The sequence below is a fragment of the Oncorhynchus nerka genome, linkage group LG5 (genome assembly GCF_034236695.1).
Source record: "Oncorhynchus nerka isolate Pitt River linkage group LG5, Oner_Uvic_2.0, whole genome shotgun sequence".
Taxonomy (NCBI): domain Eukaryota; kingdom Metazoa; phylum Chordata; class Actinopteri; order Salmoniformes; family Salmonidae; genus Oncorhynchus; species Oncorhynchus nerka.
Window position 1 is genome coordinate 40816632 of NC_088400.1, and position 19355 is coordinate 40835986.

The 19355-nt window shown below is 45.3% G+C and overlaps 1 protein-coding gene across 1 annotated transcript; it reads left to right on the forward strand.

Annotated features, from left to right (window-relative positions):
* The first annotated feature begins 63 nt into the window (after positions 1–63).
* On the forward strand, positions 64–16872 carry sec24b (SEC24 homolog B, COPII coat complex component). The gene is given in 25 exon segments (XM_029659917.2): positions 64–482; positions 1253–1915; positions 2055–2204; positions 2895–3014; positions 4866–4949; positions 5125–5139; positions 5142–5287; positions 6103–6287; positions 6575–6677; positions 7488–7614; positions 7725–7834; positions 8053–8165; positions 8961–9079; positions 9444–9499; positions 9755–9961; positions 10076–10199; positions 10354–10512; positions 11162–11335; positions 11520–11630; positions 11717–11892; positions 12045–12182; positions 12342–12446; positions 12998–13090; positions 13630–13733; positions 15882–16872. Coding segments are annotated over 25 exon segments (3543 nt in total). The 5' UTR covers positions 64–436; the 3' UTR covers positions 15997–16872.
* The last annotated feature ends 2483 nt before the right edge of the window (positions 16873–19355 follow it).

Consider the following 19355-nt stretch of genomic DNA (forward strand, 5'->3'; position numbering starts at 1 on the left):
AAAAATGCAATAACATTTTACACTAGATAGTAAATATGACAGACATATGTCCCTGATATCATCACCTGGTTTATTGTTTAATACAAATAAATAAAACATCTATATTCATGATTAAGAACAACAGAAAAAAATAGGTGCTGATTTGACTAGCTAAATACATTTTTTTTTTCAACACTTGATCCAGCTCTTGCTCTTCTGCCTACTGACAGGTGGCGCCGTTATGCCATCTCTAGTCGCATAGAAACGGCAGCTTCACATAAGTGGATGAACCTCGTCGTCTCTGCTCGACAGCCATCGGAGTAGGGGACACAAAATCCTCAGCCAACAACTAGCTAGCAAATGGGAATATTGCCCTGGTGACAACCTTTCATGTGTTTTTGTCACCCTGTGCGTTCGTGACCAAGAGACGGACCTGAAAACCCCTGTCGGTTACAGCATGAACTCTACGCCTAATGGTGGAGCAGCACCCCCCTATCAGAATGGTAAAACGGGCCGTGGAGATACGGCCGCTAGCTAAACTAGCAAGTGCCAGTGGTTGAAATAGCTAATGGCTGTGTGAAAGGGTGTTGTTTGGCTATTGCGTCTGGTAATTAGCTTAGATAACTAACTTACGTTAGCTATAGCGTTATTAGCTAGTAAAAACGGAACAATTGTCCTTTTGTTATTAACTAGCAGTAACGTTAGCTAGAAACAGCTAGCAAACCGTTAGCCATCTACTGTACTGTAGCTAGCTTGCTAGCTAACGTTAAAGAGAAAGCTTAACTTTCTAGCGAACATCCATTCAAGCTTGCAACTAGCCAGCTAGCTAGTTGGCAAGCTATATTGAACAACCACATCACTAAAGTATTTGTAGTAATATTGGTTATGTTCACAAATGGATGTTGCCAGCAGTTATCTATCTTCTTTGCTTATTGTACTAACGCAGCCAGGGTCCATGGAGGGGAGGAACCTTTAGGCTAGCTAGGGTATTGACATCTCATTACTGGTAGGACAATACACCGGCAGCTAGTTAGCAAAATTATGTTACTGTTGGTTTGAATAAGTCAGTAACTGCTTAGCTGACATTGACAGGTTTGACCCCTTCTATATAATATTTAGTAATGTAGGTAGGTAATACTTTTGATAATGGTAGATTGATTACACATTTATGATCAAAAATCCATCAACAATATGTAAATTGTTACGCAAACTCCTTTAAAAAAAATCTAACATGAATCCTGGTTTTGCTAACCTCAACTGTTATTCTCCACAGGTCCAGTAGGACAGACCTACCCATCCACATATCCTCCGGGGTACTATGGAGCAGGGCCTCAACAGCAGGGCTACCCAACCATTTCTGGACACTGTGCCAATGCCCCCAACAAATCTCCCATTACGAACAATGACCACAGTGCTTACTACCACCACAACAGCCACCAGCAGCCTATTGCTGCACCTACTGTAGCCCCCTCTGCATACAGGGTAACTCAAGGCTCCCATCCTCCCTCTCAGCCCTATGGCACCCTTCCCACCTCAGTCGCCCCTCCAAACCCCCAACAGGCACCTCCATTCCAACAACCATCCCCCTACGCACCGCATGGGGCCTACCATGGACAGCAGCAGTACCTCCCCTCCCAAGCGCTAATCTATCCCCAGCAGCTTAACTTGGTGTCAGCGACCCCCAGCAGTCAAGGCACTCCCATGTACCCCATTGTCTCGTACCCCTCTGCACCAGGAAGCAGCCAGTACGGCACTTTGCGTTCCTCCCAGGCTCCCACCGGCCCAGGAGCCATTTCCAACCTGATAGGCGCTCCCCTCCACCAGTATCCCCCAGGAAATGGCACCAGTCACCCAGCATCTACTGCAGCGGTTCCCTCTGGGCATAGCATGGCTCCCCCTGGCCAACCAGCCACAGTCAACGGCCAGGGTAATGCAGGTACAGTCGGCTCTGCACTGTTGTGATTGTCCGTACATAATCGATTTTGAGACACTTGTCAATCCCCTTTTCTTTTTAATTTATGTGATGACAATATTTGATATATTTGCCTCTGCCTTAATTGCCATCTTCTCCCCAGTCCAAGCTCCAGTCCTCCAGCACTATGACCAAAGCCACCAGGCAGCCATGGCACATGACCACTACGGAGTCACACACAACACCGGGGGTGCTGACGGAGATAGACCACCTTCAGGAACCCCTTTCACTTCCTCCCCGGGGCATCAGCAAGGTAAATGGAGAGAGAAGAGAGGCTTTTCAACTTTTGAATTAGCCTCCATATCTCTACAGTAACTCTAAGTCCTCAATGGCTTGCCCATGTCTGCCATTTTGATGCAAGTTTAAGAGGATCCTGCCAAGGCTCTGACATTCATGGAATTTTGGATGATGGTAAATGACCGCGGTCTCCGTAAAATCCTTTTTTAATTTTTTTTTTTTTACAGTTATGACGGTTACTTAATTTTCATGACGGTCTTCTTCCATAACCGTCAGTTATACGGTAATTTTGCCTGCCCTAGTTCGTGCATTTTTACAATTGTGTGGTTATCCGTCCTCACCCTGAGGACCTTCATTCAATGATTGATGAAGGGATCTGTATTTCATCTTTCAAACTCACTTCTTGTAGGCTTAGTCTAACTAAGTGAATTTAATAGGTCCTCTATCTCCTTTTTGTTCTTGTCCTGTCTCGCTTTCCGTTTTCTCTTCTCCATAGATACAATCCTACCATGATTTGTTTTTGTCTCAATTTGGTACAAGCTAGTGAGATGTGATGTTTCGCCAGGCGAATCGCAAGCATCCTCACCAACATTCCCACGACACAGATTTTCTAAATTGACAGTCCTCTGGCTCCGTCCTCGCCCCCTCCTCCCCTCCACATAGTTGACGGTTGTTCTGTTTTTTACCCTCTCCCACCCCTCTACAGGCATGCACTACGGATATGTAGCCAATAGTGGCGCTAGCTCTGCCAACGCCTCCACCAACGCTGCCCCCTTGTCATCCAGCTCCGATGAGGATGTTGATGAGGAGGAGGATGAGGAAGCAGGTCTGCTTATAGCTTTTATTCCCATCCCTGCCCGCCCCTCATCCCAACCCAACTCCAATAACCACCCAACCAACCCGACCCCCACATCAACCCACTACTTTCCTTTCAACCCCAGGCACTTTGCATTCATACTCATGTCTCAAAGCCACCTCTGCCCATCTCTAGCAGCTTGCCTGCCCCCCACTTGCAGATCCATCTCTCTCTGCTGCCCATCTGACGCATTCTGACGCGTCCACGCATTCAACATCTACGCCATATCTTCTCCCAACATTATCACAGTGTTCCCAATAGATATTTGTTTTTAGTGATGTGAGCTCGTTGTAACTAAAATCACTGAAGCATGGCAATCAGAATGGTGTGGAGCATCTGATCAGTTATCCTAACTTCATCACAGAGGTTAAGCTTCATTCGAACCATCGGTTCAAATAATGTGAGTACGGTGTAGTGTTTGAGAGTAAATGATCTGTTTTAGAATCTATTTAGTCTTCTTGAAATTCAGGCTATGCACTCGTTCTTGTCCTTTCCAATCATGTCCTCAGTTGTCCTCTCACCCACTAACCATTTGGGAATGTCTGTCTGCATTTAAATTATAGGAAGGGGTCTAACTGGTCACTGAATAAAAACCTTCTTATTGCTTCCCATTGAAATTTCCAAATTGTATCCTCCTGAAAAACAATAGATTTTTGCATGATTGGTTTTGCATTTAGATAAATGGATGTTTAGAGCAGACATAATTGAACACAATTTTCAATAGACCCCCTATCTGGGCCAGTCAATAGCCTCCAGTTGGTTTGGAACCTGAAATCTTAGCAACTTACATAGTTATGCTATCCTGATAATGATATTATTCATACTACATTTCACATGTTGTTATCAGAGTACACGCCGTGTTTCAATGAGAAGGTGTTGATGAATATCCTAGAGGCGCTGGTGGGTCCCCACCCTTGGGTAGTGTGTTATTGTCTAGAGGTTAACCACTTTTTATATATATATATAGCACGTCCCCTGTTACCACGGGCCAACAGGCTCTCTGCCGCTCACTGGTCTCCAATGGGAAAAGGGTAGAGGCTGAGGCAAGTCAGCTCTAGCAGCTAGCACTCCTTAGCACCTTGGTTCAATTAAGTGTGCTATGCCTTAACTCTTTCTCCTCTGCCCTTGCTCTCCAAATGCCTTCAGATGTCATTTTCATGCACTTTTTTTTTTTGTGCCACTGATGTTTCTCTTGTTTGTCCTATTTTTTTTTTCTCAAGTGGTTTCTTATCATTCTCTGTACATTTGGCCAATCATCATTCAGCCGCTCTCCATTTTTGGTCATTTTGATATGTCTAATTAGCTGAATTCCGATGTGTTAGGAGGGCTTGTCAGTCATAGTACATGTTTCCCCAGGCCCAGGTTCTTTAATATCTAGAGCACTTAATCCACTGGGGTGGCAGGCAGATTTAGCTGCCTGTGATAATTGGAGCTCATCCAATGAGGCAGCGCTATCTTGGTTCACTGTCACAGCCCTCCGTTTTGCCCAATTGGATTAAACGACTCTTTCAGAGCTTCCAGTGCGTGGGTGTGGGTGGCGAGACCTAAAATGCCTTCTCTCAGAGATCTGGAAGGGAAGGCTGGATGTGTACAGCCTAGAGGGATGATGATGATAACTACTGCCTGTCTGTCTATGGCTTCACCTATTTTCCTATTTCATCAGCATCACGTTCCCCCTGCCCTGCTTACACACGCCTAACATGTCCACCTTTCATGTGTCATTTTTCTCCCGCCTGCATGTGCACTGTATTAAACTTTTAAAGTTAGAGAGCAGCTCCTCAAATGTTTTTCTCTTCCTTCCCCCACCATCCCCACTCTCAGGTGGTGATAGTTCCTCAACTACCACTGGCAGTGCGTCCCCGGTGCCCAACAGCTACGACTCCCTGGAAGGCGGCAGCTACCCAGGTACATACTGTACTCGGCTCTTAAAAATCCAGCGCCGCGTTGAGGCATTTGACACAATTGAACGATTCTGCTGCCACATTTCTCTCCGTTCAACCACAACCCCAAAATGCACTAAGTGGGCAGGCAGTCATCAATTTGGTACCTTCAACCCTAATGTTTGTCACTCTATTTCTAGAGTCCTCCATTCCCCCTCCACCGACATGACCAAACAAGCCCCGCCCTTTGGCTATGGCTACCCCAGCATGCAGCCAGCTTATCAGCAGAGGCCATCCCCCAGGACAGACTCCTCCCCCTCACACGGCAGTTACAACCAAACTGGCTACCAGCATTTGTCACAGGTAAGATGTTCTGGTACAACTCACCTGGTTGTGTATGACTAAAAGATAATATATATTCTAAATAAACTGGGTGGTTCAAGCCCTGAATGATGATTGGCTGACAGCGTTGGTATATTTAAGCAATAAGGTACGAGGGGGTGTGGTATATGGCCAATATACCACGGCTAAGGGCTGTTATTATGCACGAAGAAACCCGGAGTGCCTGGATACAGCCTTTAGCCGTGGTATATTGGCCATATTCCACAAACCCCAGAGGTGCCTTATTGCTATTATAAACTGGTTACCAATGTATTTATAGCAGTAAAAATAAATGTTTTGTCATACCCATGGTATACGGCTGTCAGCCAATCAGAGTTCAGGGCTCAAACCACCCAGTTTATAATAGACCGTACACCACAGGAATGACAAAACATTTATTTTTACTGCTCTAAGTACATTGCTAGCCAGTTTTATAATGGCAATAAGGCACCTCGGGGGTTTGTGGTGTTGCCAATATACCACGGCTAAGGGCTGTATCCAGGCCCTCCTCATTGCGTTGTGCATAAGAACTGCCCTTAGCCGTGCTATATTTGCCATATACCACACCCCCTCAGGCCGTATTGTGTCATTTTAATATTGTCCCTCATGAAATACATGAAAAGGAGTTGGCCTACTAAGACACTGCATGTCAATCAATTTCTCTGGGGGCATATTAGTGTTGTGGATATCAGTTCCTTTCTATCATGTTCATCTCTCTCCCACACCTGACCCTTGTGGTAATGATCTACCTGTCCCTAGTGACTGTTTGACTAACTGCCACCTGTTTGTCCATGCAGCCCTTCCCTAACATGTCCCAGCTGTCAGCGGCCCTGGGCGGGCTGAGCGGTGTGCCAGAGCTGGAGGTGGAGGCGCTGCGGCCCGTCAACCTGCTGCAGGAGAGGAACCTTCTGCCCCACCGGCCCTTGAATGCCCCCGAACCCAACCTCAACGCTGACCTCAAGAAGGCCAACTGCAGCCCAGAGTAAGCGCAGGGGAAGTTTGTGGGTTTGAGGATATGCTGGTATCTGGACACAACACTAACGGACAATATTCAGCGTAAACTGAAATACTAGGAATGACAAGTGCGATCCCACTTATATTTATAGGATCAAGCAAAACGCTTGTAGGGAACATTTGTTGATTTCAAACGTACTTCTCCTCTGTCTCCACACGGCATTGTTCCTCCATAGTCCCCGCTCACTCAATTGAACTCATTAGCTCATGCCTTTACAAAGCTGTGCTAAAAGCTCTTCTCTCTGGCCTCCACAGCACATTCAGGTGTACCCTGACCAACATCCCACAGACCCAGGCCCTGCTGAATAAAGCCCGGCTGCCCCTGGGCCTCCTCCTGCACCCCTTCAGAGACCTCGCAGTAAGAAGACACCCAGCCCTAATACAACCCGGGTCCTGTCCACAAACATCCCCTAGCCCCTAACTACTATGTGCTGGTGTAGATCTGAGAGGATTGGATAGGTGTAAGCGACTGACATTTCAGGAAGCTACCAACTTGGAAGTGCAATTGAATTGAAACTCTACATTGAACATAGCACAAATGTTTTGTTGTGGAATTGAGTGAATATCATAGAATAAGACACTTCAGTGGTTATTTATATTGACAGTAGTGTTCAGTGCCCCTTAATAACACCCTGTCAATATGTCATAGGAAGTTGACCTGAGTTCAGAAACAGAAAAGCATGAGGCAAGGCAGAATGAGCTGGAGGGTGAGGAGGTGCAGAAAGCCATTATTTTAGTTTCATTGACAGTGTCAGGTGCAAGGTGGTAAAAGTACAAAAAGCAGACTGTTGATATAAAGACTTGACAGAAAAGAGTCCTCTCCTATAGATTGCAGACGCAGGTTCGATCAGGTGTAGAATGTAAATCATTTAATGAGTAACAAACCACAAATCAACAGTCGTCTTCATCTTTGGGCTCCCGTGTGGCGCAGCGGTCTAAGGCACTGCATCTCAGTGCTAGAGGCGTCACTACAGTCCCTGGTTCAAATCCAGGCTGTATCACATCCAGCTGTGATTGGGAGCCCCATAGGGTGGCGCACAATTGGCCCAGTGTCGTCCCGGTGTGGCCCGGGTAGGCCATCATTGTAAAATAATTTGTTCTTTAACTGACTTGCCTAGTTAAAAAATAAAAAAGTAATCACATAATCTCTCTTTCTCTCCATCCATAGCAACTCCCAGTGATCACGTCCAGCACCATAGTGAGATGTCGCTCCTGTCGTACCTACATTAACCCCTTCGTCTCCTTCCTGGACCAGAGGAGATGGAAATGCAGCCTCTGCTACAGGGTCAACGATGGTACGGATCCCTCTATTCAATATGTGTACTTAGGGCAGCACCGTCCAAAATGTGAGACGTTAAATAGCATCTGCTAAATGACTTGAACGTGCATATTCTCCCCCTCACAGTTCCCGATGAGTTCATGTACAATCCCGTGACCCGCTCCTATGGAGAGCCCCACAAGAGGCCAGAGGTGCAGAACTCCACGGTGGAGTTCATAGCCTCTTCAGATTACATGGTGAGTGATTTAAAAAAACAATAATAATAATAATTTTGAGATCAATGTTCATTCATCCAGAAACAGTTTGCCCACAATCCTCTAGAGGGCAGGTCTCCATCAGATTCATGCAGTCACCAATGGCAAGGCACTGTGCTTTCCAATATCAGACTGTCAGTCTGCAGATGTGAACTGGTTGAATGTTTTGAGTAAAGCATGTGTATGGGTGTTGTCCCCAGCTGCGGCCTCCTCAGCCTGCAGTGTACCTGTTTGTGCTGGATGTGTCTCACAATGCGGTGGATGCAGGCTACCTGGACGTCTTCTGTCAGACCTTACTGGAGAACCTGGACAAGTGAGTAGCTTCGCACCTGGATTCATGTGTTCAATATGATCTGAGTTGCTTATAGCAGCACTGCCGTTGACTAATGATAAATTCACTTAGATAACCGGTGCAGTAGCTATAGTTTTCCAGTCAGTTTATATGTATCTGACAAAGGCCTTTCCTGCTCACACCCCTACTATTAAGTAGTCAAGGCTCCATTTCAAAGAGAAATAAACAAATAAAGGCCATGGATCAAATGTGAAACAGGTCAAGCCCTACTATAAAAGTCATACTAGTATTGGCTGGCTTGCAAGTGCGTAAGAACTGGAGGCATATAAAAGTAAATGGTGATCGCTCTGTTGCTTTCTGTTTTAGTAGTTAAGTCCGTCAACATTCATACACATGGTGAGCAATAAGATTTGGTTTAATCGGACAGTTCCTTAGGGAGCAAACCATTTTGAAGTGTATATACTTGAACTCTTGCCAGAAAAAAAGAAAAGAGAAACATGAAATACTTTAGCAGGACTGTCCTTCCTGTTTTTCTCAGGAAATTATCCTGTTCTTTGTTGCAACTATACAAAACTAGCTTTGACGAAGGTTCACTGCTGGTTCCGATGTCTGGAAAATCTCAGTCACGTCAACTTGAACTCCATAATCTCACATTCTGACGTGAAAAAGAGTTCACCAGAACTCCACGCTCACACACATCTGGTATCTCTCAAACCATAGAGTTATTCTGCCATTTTCTTGACCTGTTCCTTGTACAGTACTGTTATATGCCGCGGCCAGGCTAACTCTCCGGGGGGTGTCTGTTCTGTGTCTCAGGATGCCGGGGGACACGCGTACCCGAGTGGGCTTCATCACCTTCAACAGCACCATCCACTTCTACAACCTCCACGAGAGCCTCTCGCAGCCCCAGATGCTGGTGGTCTCCGACATCGACGGTGTGTGTTCTGTGTGTGTGTGTTTCAGTCAGCTCTCCTCCAACTTTAGGTCCACTGCCTAAAAATCTCCAGCCTGGGTGCCAGTCAGTTTGTGCTCGAGCCAACATGTCGTTGTCTTACTAAACAACAAACAGCTCTTGGCAAGGCAACGGTGTTGTTGACTGCAGACTGACTACACCCTCCTCTCCCTCAAACTGACATGTCACTAATCCACTAATGGTAAAAATAATGTGTACTGTAGAGATGTAATGACTTGTCCTTCTGCTGGTGAATATAGTCATTTCTCCCAGTGAATTATCCCAGGACATTGAATGTGAGCTGTGGTGATGCAGTAAATGATTCAGTCATTGTTCTGTTCTTGTAGATATCTTCATTCCAACCCACGACAGTCTACTGGTGAACCTGAAGGAAAGCAGAGCGGTAAAGGTTTTTCTTTGACTGAGAATGTGTGGAACTATTTGTGTTTACCAGTGTCATCATGGGTTAATTTTATTATTTTATTAATTTATTTTTTATGACTGGAGGGTGAGAGTCTGTGTGTTTCTGGCCATGTATGGTTGCTTTAGTGTGATAGACAGTTTGTTTTCTGATGCTGGTGTGTGTGTGCATCTTTAGTCATTTTGACTGTTCTCTCTCTCCCTGATCTCTCATTTTCTCTCCCACTCCCCCTCCCAGCTGGTGAGGGTCCTGTTGACCTCCCTACCTGGCATGTTTAGCCAGACCAGGGAGACCCACAGTGCCCTGGGCCCGGCGCTGCAGGCTGCCTACAAGCTCATGTCCTCCACAGGGGGCCGCGTCTCCGTGTTCCAGACCCAGCTACCCACGCTGGGTGCCGGCCTGCTGCAGTCCCGGGAGGACCCTAACCAGAGGTCCAGCACCAAGGTATGAGTGCTGAGTCGCACACACAGGCATGACACACACTGTCAGATCATATGGCTCTGTAATGTAAGGTTCCAGTTGTCTAAGAAGTCTGTTCTGCATGTCATGTTGTGACAGGGGGTCCAACACCTGGGCCCAGCCACAGACTTCTACAAGAAGCTGGCCCTGGACTGTTCTGGTCAGCAGATAGGAGTGGACCTCTTCCTCCTCAGCTCCCAGTACTCTGACCTGGCCTCACTAGGTAAGACGTGATCGTCCATTCCTTAGATTATATAATAGACAGGTTACTGTTTAGGAAAGTGCTGAAAGTTGACAAAGAGACCGGCGTCTTAAAGAGAATTTCTATCCTCCTTTCTTTCCTTCCTTATTCCCCCCCGCCCCTCTCGGATGGCCAGCGTGTGTGTCTAAATACTCAGCGGGTAGTATCTTCTACTACCCCTCGTTGCACCACGTTCACAACCCGGCCCAGCTGGACAAGTTCCAGAAGGATCTGGAGCGCTACCTCACCAGGAAGATCGGCTTCGAGGCTGTCATGAGGATACGCTGCACCAAAGGTAGGTCTATTTTGTTAGTTTGTTTCTTCAAATGGTTATGATTTTGCAAGGGTAAGCTACTCCTAGATATTTTGTTTTGTATTGTCTGAGTAGTTTTTAAAATCTTTTTCTGAAAGGTACTGTTTTTTTGTTAATATTTTTTTACGTGTTTTGCCTCCCCAAGTTCATCATATCCAATTGTCCCATCGCTGCAACTCCCGTACAGACTCGTGAGAGACAAAGGTCGATAGCTATGCGTCCTTCCGTAACACGACCCCTGCCAAGCTGCACTGCTTCTTGACACACTGCTCGCTTAACCCGGAAGCCAGCCGCACCAATGTGTTGGAGGAAACGCTGTACAACTGGCGACCAAAGTCGGCGTGCATTGTGCCCGGCCCGCCACTAGGAGTCGCTAGAGCGCGATAGGACAAGGACATCCCGGCCCGGCCGAACCCTCCCCTAACCCGGGCTACGCCTCATGGGTTTCCCAGTCGCGGCCGGCTGCGGCACAGCCTGCGATCGAACCCGGGTCTGCAGTGACGCCACTAGCACTGCGATGCTGTACCTTAGAGAACTGCGCCACTCGGGAGGCCAAACAGTACACATTTCTTGACAATTTCTAGATCGATTTAGCAGTCATCATTACTATGTATGTCTCTTTGGTAAACAGGCTTGTCCATCCACACATTCCATGGGAACTTCTTTGTGCGCTCGACGGACCTGCTGTCCCTGGCCAATGTCAACCCAGACTCGGGCTTTGCTGTGCAGATGTCTATAGAGGAGAGCATGGCCGACACCTCACTGGCCTGCTTCCAGGCTGCGCTGCTGTACACCTCCAGCAAAGGTGAACACCATCTCACCGTTTCATTCATTGTGTAAATATTTGGAGAAGTCATTGCTGACTTTTACTTAAATAATGAATAATTAGTCCCAGTTCTAGTACAAGAGTTGATTATTTTAATATCATCTAACAAAGACAAATGAATCTACCCTCATCTCTGCTCCTATCCCTCCCTCCGTCCTCCTAGGGAAGAGGCGGATCAGGGTCCATACTCTGTGTCTGCCAGTGGTCAGCCAGCTGAGTGATGTATATGCCGGGGCTGACGTTCAGGCAATCACCTGCCTCCTAGCCAACATGGGTGCGTGTATATATACGCACGCTGCATTTGTTAATGAGATCCGATTTTTGTTGTTGTGTATATTCATACATTTTAATTTTGAACAGCCATTGACCGGTCGATATCGTCAAGCCTTTCGGACGCCCGGGATGCCCTGGTGAATGCGGTGGTGGACTCCCTGAGTGCGTACAAGAACACAGTCTCGAATCTGCAGCAGTCTGGCCTCATCGCCCCCGCAGCCCTCTGTCTCTTCCCCCTCTACGTGCTGGCATTACTCAAACAGGTCTGTCTGAACAACACACACACAGAGCCGTTGTATGTCTCCGTCACTAGTCAGAAGCCGTTTAAAGCTGTCAATGCTATCCCTTCTCATGAATCTGTGCTCCCTCCTCTCCTCCTCTTTCCCCTTCCTTCTCCTTCCTCTCCACCTAACAGAAAGCACTGCGCACAGGGACCAGCACAAAGCTGGACGAGCGCGTCTTCGCCATGTGCGAGTTCAAGAGCCAGCCGCTGCAGCAGATCATGCGCACAGTCCACCCCGACCTCTACCGCCTGGACACCATTTCAGACCAGGTGAGAGGTCAACACTGCCCGCTCTGCTTTGAACAACTGATTCATCTCTCCAGCGTTCCACTGGTTCCTAGCTGGACACGTTGGTTTTGTTTTACCTGGTGGTAAAAAGTATACAAGTATACTGAAATGTAAGACTGCTTTACCCTTTTCTGTCCACAGGGGGCGCTCCACCTGAACGACTGCATAGTGCCCCAGCCCCATCTGCTGCACCTTACGGCTGAGAAGCTGACCAGAGAAGGCGCTTTCCTCATGGACTGTGGCAGTGTAAGTCCTGCTATGCTTCGGTCAATTGACCGAAGTTCCTGAAAAAATTAACCTTGTCTCTGTTTGAGGACTTGTTAGCAATGAACTCCTCCATCCGTTCCTCCATGATGATAACAGATCTGACAAGGTTGACTAGGTGAAGGCAATATTGCAGCGTTGCAATTCTTGACACACTTAAACCGGTGCGCCTAGCACCTACTACCATACCCCGTTCAAAGGCACTTAAATATTTTGTCTTGCCCATTCACCATCTGAATGGCACACATACACAATCCAAGGCAATTATTTTTAACCTGTCTCCTCCCCTTTGTCTACACTGATTTTAAAGTGGATTTAACAAGTGACATAAATAAGGGATCATAGCTTTCACCTGGTCAGTCTGTGTTATGGACTGAGCAGGTGTCCATAATGGTTTTCAGACTCTGTGTAGATCAGTATTTACCTCAAGGAAGGGAATGGAGGAAAGATTCATGTATTTGAAGAAGTATCCTTGTTACTGTCCCGTGTAGAAATGTACACTTCATTGACTTCCTCTCTATTCTCTTCTCCAGGTGTTTTACTTGTGGATTGGTAAATGCTGTAATGATATGTTCATTCGAGACGTGCTGGGCTTCCCAAACCATGCTTCAATACCCCCTAACATGGTTAGTGGGGCACTAACATTCATTAGACACAATGTGACACATTTATTGCTGTATATAACTGTGCTGTGTCCAGCTGGTGCTTCACAATTAAATAGTACTGTACTTTAGTCAGTTCAGCCAGAGAGTAATTTCCATTTTAGTAGGTTTGTTTATTTGGTTCTACTTTTTTGACAAAAGGCCCGTGGCTACCTAAATAATGTAATACCACACAACGTGGGTGTGTTACAACCCAAACACAGGCCGAGTAGCAATTGTCGAGGTTTTGTTTGCGTTTCTGATTCCCTCTTTCGGGAGAAGACCAACACATCCCTAAACCACAGGCATGCCTCACAATCGGAACCACACGTACATATTTCACTAAATCACAAACACGTCAGACGTGTGGAGATCTGGGATTGAAACCAACCACTAGTTATCTTTAGTTTTTTCACACACGCACGCACACACACACACACACACACACAGTGTAGACTGTCTTGAGTAGTAAAAACAAAGCTGTGGGTCTTGTTTTTTTCTTCTTTGTCTCTTATGAATACCAGACCCAAATTCCTGAGCTGGAAACCCCTCTGTCTGAACGACTGCGCGCACTCCTCGCCTGGCTACAGGACTCGCGAACCTTCAGCTCAACACTTCACGTCCTGAAGTAAGTCAAGGACCCCGGGTCTGATGCATTGACGCGTGTGTGTTTGTTGCTAGTGAGTGTCTGGGTCCATGTCGTGTAGGAAGCCATCGGTGACCACATAGTGAGTGTACAAAACGTTAGGAACACCTTCCTATTATTGAGTTGTAACCCCCTTTTCAAACTAGTGCGCCTGGCACTTAATTATTTTGCTTGACCTTCTATATGGCACATATACAGTCGTGGCCAAAAGTTTTGAGAATGACACAAATATAAATTTTCACAACGTTTGCTGCTTCAGAGTCTTTAGATATTTTTGTCAGATGTTACTATGGAATATTCAAGTATAATTACAAGCATTTCATAAGTGGCAAAGGCTTTTATTGACAATTACATTAAGTTGATGCAAAGAGTCAATATTTGCAGTGTTGACCCTTCTTTTTCAAGACCTCTGCAATCCGCCCTGGCATGCTGTCAATCAACTTCTGGGCCACATCCTGACTGATGGCAGCCCATTCTTGCATAATCAATGCTTGGAGTTTGTCAGAATTTGTGGGGTCTTGCTTGTCCACCCGCCTCTTGAGGATTGACCACAAGTTCTCAATGGGATTAACGTCTGGGGAGTTTCCTGGCCATGGACCTAAAATATAGATTTTTTGTTCCCCGAGCCACTTAGTTATCACTTTTGCCTTATGGCAAGGTGCTCCATCATGCTGGAAAAGGCATTGTTCGTCGTCAAACTGTTCCTGGATGGTTGGGATAAGTTGCTCTCGGAGGATGTGTTGGTATCATTCTTTATTCATGGCTGTGTTCTTAGGCAAAATTGTGAGTGAGCCCACTCCCTTGGCTGAGAAGCAACCCCACACATGAATGGTCTCATGATGCTTTACTGTTGGCATGACACAGGACTGATGGTAGAGCTCATCTTGTCTTCTCTGACAAGCTTTTTTCTGGATGCCCCAAACAATCGGAAAGGGGATTCATCAGAGAAAATGAATTTACCCCAGTCCTCAGCAGTCCAATCCCTGTACCTTTTGCAGAATATCAGTCTGTCCCTGGTTTTCTTTGCTGCCTTCGCCTCACTGTGCATGCAGATGCACTCACACCTGCCTGCTGCCATTCCTGAGCAAGCTCTGTACTGGTGGTGCCCCGATCCCGCAGCTGAATCAACTTTAGGAGACGGTCCTTGCTGGACTTTCTTGGGTGCCCTGAAGCCTTCACACCAACCGCTCTCCTGGAAGTTCTTGATGATCCGATAAATGGTTGATTTAGGTACAATCTTACTGGCAGCAATATCCTTGCCTGTGAAGCCCTTTTTGTGCAAAGCAATGATGACGGCATGTGTTTCCTTGCAGGTAACCATGGTTGACAGAGGAAGAACAATGATTCCAAGCACCACCCTCCTTTTGAAGCTTCCAGTCTGTTATTCGAACTCAATCAGCATGGCAGAGTGATCTCCAGCCTTGACCTCGTCAACACTCACACCTGTGTTAACGAGAGAATCACTGACATGATGTCAGCTGGTCCTTTTGTGGCAGGGCTGAAATGCAGTGGATTTTTGGGGGGGGATTCAGTTAATTTGCATGGCGAAGATGGACTTTGCAATTAATTGCAATTCATCTCATCACTCTTCATAACATTCTTGAGTATATGCAAATTGTCATTCTCAAAACTTTTGGCCACGACTGTACACAATCCATGTCTCAAGGCTTAAAAGTTAAATATTTTATCTTCTCCCCTTAATCTACACTGATTTGAAGTGGATTTAACAAGTGAAATAAGTAAGGGATCATAGCTTTCACCTTGATTCACCTGGTCACTCTGTCATGGAACGATCATGTGTTCTTACGTCATGCTGGTGCATTGTTGCACTATAAGCTATAAAAAACAGTGTCGCACGCTATGTATAAACTCCCAGTAATTTATACATAGTGTGCAACTCTTTGTTTTTACAGCTTACAGTTTATTCACCTTTAGTCAGCACCTCTACACTGCTGTGAGGATCTGTTTGCTACAAATGTCTACAGGCCAGAGGACAATTCTTCATAGCAAATGGACGTCTTACAAATTTTTTGAGTATCAAAGTAATTTCAATAGAATGTATATGTATTCGGACTATATGCTCTCCTTCTTATTTCACATGCTTATTCATTTCATTACTTCTCCCCGTAGGGATGATGCTTCAGCTAAGACCAGCTTTTTCCAGCACTTGGTAGAGGACAGGTCGGAATCGGCCTTCTCCTACTACGAGTTCCTGCTCCACATCCAGCAACAGATGACCAAGTAGAACACACGGAGTAGAAGGCCCTTTGGGCCTTGTGTAGAAAAAAACAGTGAACGTGGCACATGGTAAACAGGAAGTTCCCTCAGACTTACCGTAGAGGGGACAACACAACCAACCCAACCCCACCCACCCTAGTGGTCCGGTCAACCACGGCCCATGACCCGGGGGAGGCGGGTGGAAGGACCAGAAAGAAAATCAAAAATCAGAGTGACAAAGTGAAGATGATTTCTGGAGTTGAAGTGAAGTAATAGGCCGTTGGACTCACAGATCAAGTGGTGTGCTCTGAACGGGCTGCTTCTTCAACCAGCTCGCTCCCTTGAACCTTTCCCCTATCGTCTCTCAGCCGCTGTCGTAGCTCCACGTAGCATCTCCAAGGGAAAGCCAAAGATGCTACTTCCTCATCTGATTAAGTTGACCCTTCTCTGATACGCCTCCGCATGCTGTGGTATGATCCACATTTTTTTTTTTTATTGTCATACATCCTCCACATCCTCCTCCCATTTCCTCCCTCTTATCTTCAAACACATTTGACAACATTTGACATAAGAGTACAGCATCCCCCCTCTTTGTTTTCAGTGTGTTCTGGAGCTACCTCTGTTACCATTGTGTTTGCTGCTGCTAGTCGGGTAATTGGCCAACCTCTGCTTAACAGGATGCTAGTCAACAGTGGTTGAATACCCCTCCTCTGCACCTCGACTCCTCTCCCAGCTGTTCAAATCCTGTGTCGTCAGATGAAACTGAAACCTTTGTAAACTGCCGCCCTCTTGTTTTTTTTTGATCCGCTACCAGACGTTGCTATCCACTTTGTAACTATTGAAAATAATATTTTATGTGCGATAATTTATAATTTACCAGCTTATTAAATAAAATGAAACAGTATTTCACTTGATTTTTTTCCCCCTCATTCACATATTTTGCACAGGGGTATACTAGAAAGCAGGATCAATGAGTTAGCCAGTTAACTTGTAGAAATATTCTGAAAATACTTTTCATTCTTTAGAAATATAAGCTTGATATGGGCATGGTCTAATGACTCAGTAACCAAAAACACATTTAAGTTTATCTTTCTTAATGAACCAGAAAATCAAGTTATTTCTAGTTGTTTATCTGGCTATCTCATTAATCCTGTTTTGTAGAAAACCCTTCAAGTGTTGCAGAATTTGTCTGCTACATTAGAGGTCGCTCATCAATGTTTCATTCATGGTTTGTAGTGAATATTTACAGTTGAATCATTTGACAGAAACTGTAGCTTTGGGGGACACAACTATGGTGAAGTGATTGGCAGGGACTTTGCAATTCTTTTGGATAAGTTAACTATCGTGGCTAAACACATCTACATTCCCTACTGATTTCTCTAAGATGCCTATCACAGGACAATTAGAGGCATATTGCATTTTTTTTTGTTCAGAGGACTACTGAGAAAAGCCACAATGGTTAAAAGAAACGGAATGGACTGTTTCCTTGATGGAAAGGTTAGGAATAGTACATATTTGACATATTCAATGAACCACTTCGCTAATGACTATAAGGATTTGTATCTCTCGCTGCATACTTTAAAAAGCACTTCTGTTACTAAGTTCCCTGCTTTATTTCGCCAGCTATGTATAATGTCTCACTCTCAGTAGTATAAAATGATCTAGGAATCCTTCAGCTTTATTCATGAAAAGGAAACAGTATTAACATCCATCCTTTTGTGTTCTCAGAAATTAGACCAATGTTTTTGGAAGACATTCTTACATTTTACTCACCATATGTCTCCTAGTAAACGTCTCATTTTCAAAGTTAGTCAACCTAGTCTTGGAAAATACACTAACTCAAAAGGGTGGGGGCATACCTCAGATGTACTAAAGATAACATTGTAAATATACAAAGAAATGAACCGTCCTGCCTCCCTCGCAGACTCCTTGGTCCTTCCTGGTCCATTTGCAAACACCTCTGGTTCCTACGGGGTACAGTTATTTTAGCAAGCCATAATAACAATGTTATACTGTTCCTTTATCACCATCCAACTGGAAATAATGTTTTTCTACATTGCATCAAGTTTTCTTTCATTTACTTTTGAGACAAACCCCCAATGGCACAAATAATTTTACATAGAACATACAGTACTTGTTGCTTTTCACGTTTCAAAAAGTAATAAGACCATTCAATTAGTGCACAAATGTTTCGTCACTGCAGGGTTCCAGGTATGTGCGCGCACACACAGTCCTTGAAAAAGCACATCAAGTCTAATGGTATGTCCTTTGCTTTTTAACTGAACCTACTCAGTGAGGTGTCACAGCACAATTCATGAGCCCCTCACTAACAAACAAACTACTGCTGTTGACCAGCTATATTTAAACACCATTTTGACTGGACGGCCCCCGGGACACCCCCTTTCACTCACCACCACAGTACCTCAGATATTTTCATGGGGTATGATGTCACAGTTTCCCCATTCAGCCTTGCATCATGACTACATTTTCCCATCTTGATATCCAGAAAAGGGGTTTCTACAGTAACTTCATGTCCCTGTGGTGGCTATTACTGCAAACTTACACCTGATTTTGAGAACACTGTTTAAATATATGCTTTTCTCCCTCCCTTCTTCCGCTTTGTCTCCTTAAAGGAAACTGAAGTTGTTACACACACAGGCCCCTTATCTCATGTGGTAAGAACTATCTACTAGTGATACGCTGCTTGTGGTTTTGAGGTGTAATCTTGGCTTCAACGAAAGGTATTTTCTGTGCTCGTCTTGTAAGCTTACAATGGAGTATTGTTTGACAGGATAAACTGCAGATAGTAGTGTTTGTCAAAATAGAAAAAAAAAGTATTCTTTGTAGTCCAGTGAAAAACTGCAGTTGAACCCCAGATAATATCAAATCAAATGTATTTATAAAGCCCTTCTTGCATCAGCTGATATCTCAAGAAACCCAGCCGAAAACCCCACACAGCAAGCAATGCAGGTGTAGAAGCAGGGTGGCTAGGAAAAACTCCCTAGAAAGGCCAAAACCTAGGAAGAAACCTAGAGATGAACCAGGCTATGAGGGGTGGCCAGTCCCCTTCTGGCTGTGCCGGGTGGAGATTATAACAGAACATGACCAAGATGTTCAAATGTTCATAAATGACCAGCATGGTCAAATGATAATAATCACAGTAGTTGTCGAGGTTGCAACAAGGGAAAATTAGGAGGCCTGCGTCTTGTGACCGTAGCGTACCTATAGGTATGTACGACAGGACCAAATCGGAAAGATGGGTAGGAGCAAGCCCATGTAATACTTTGTAGGTTAGCAATAAAACCTTGAAATCAGCCCTTGCCTTAACAGGAAGCCAGTGTAGGGAGGCTAGCACTGGAGTAATATGATCAAATGATTTGGTTCTAG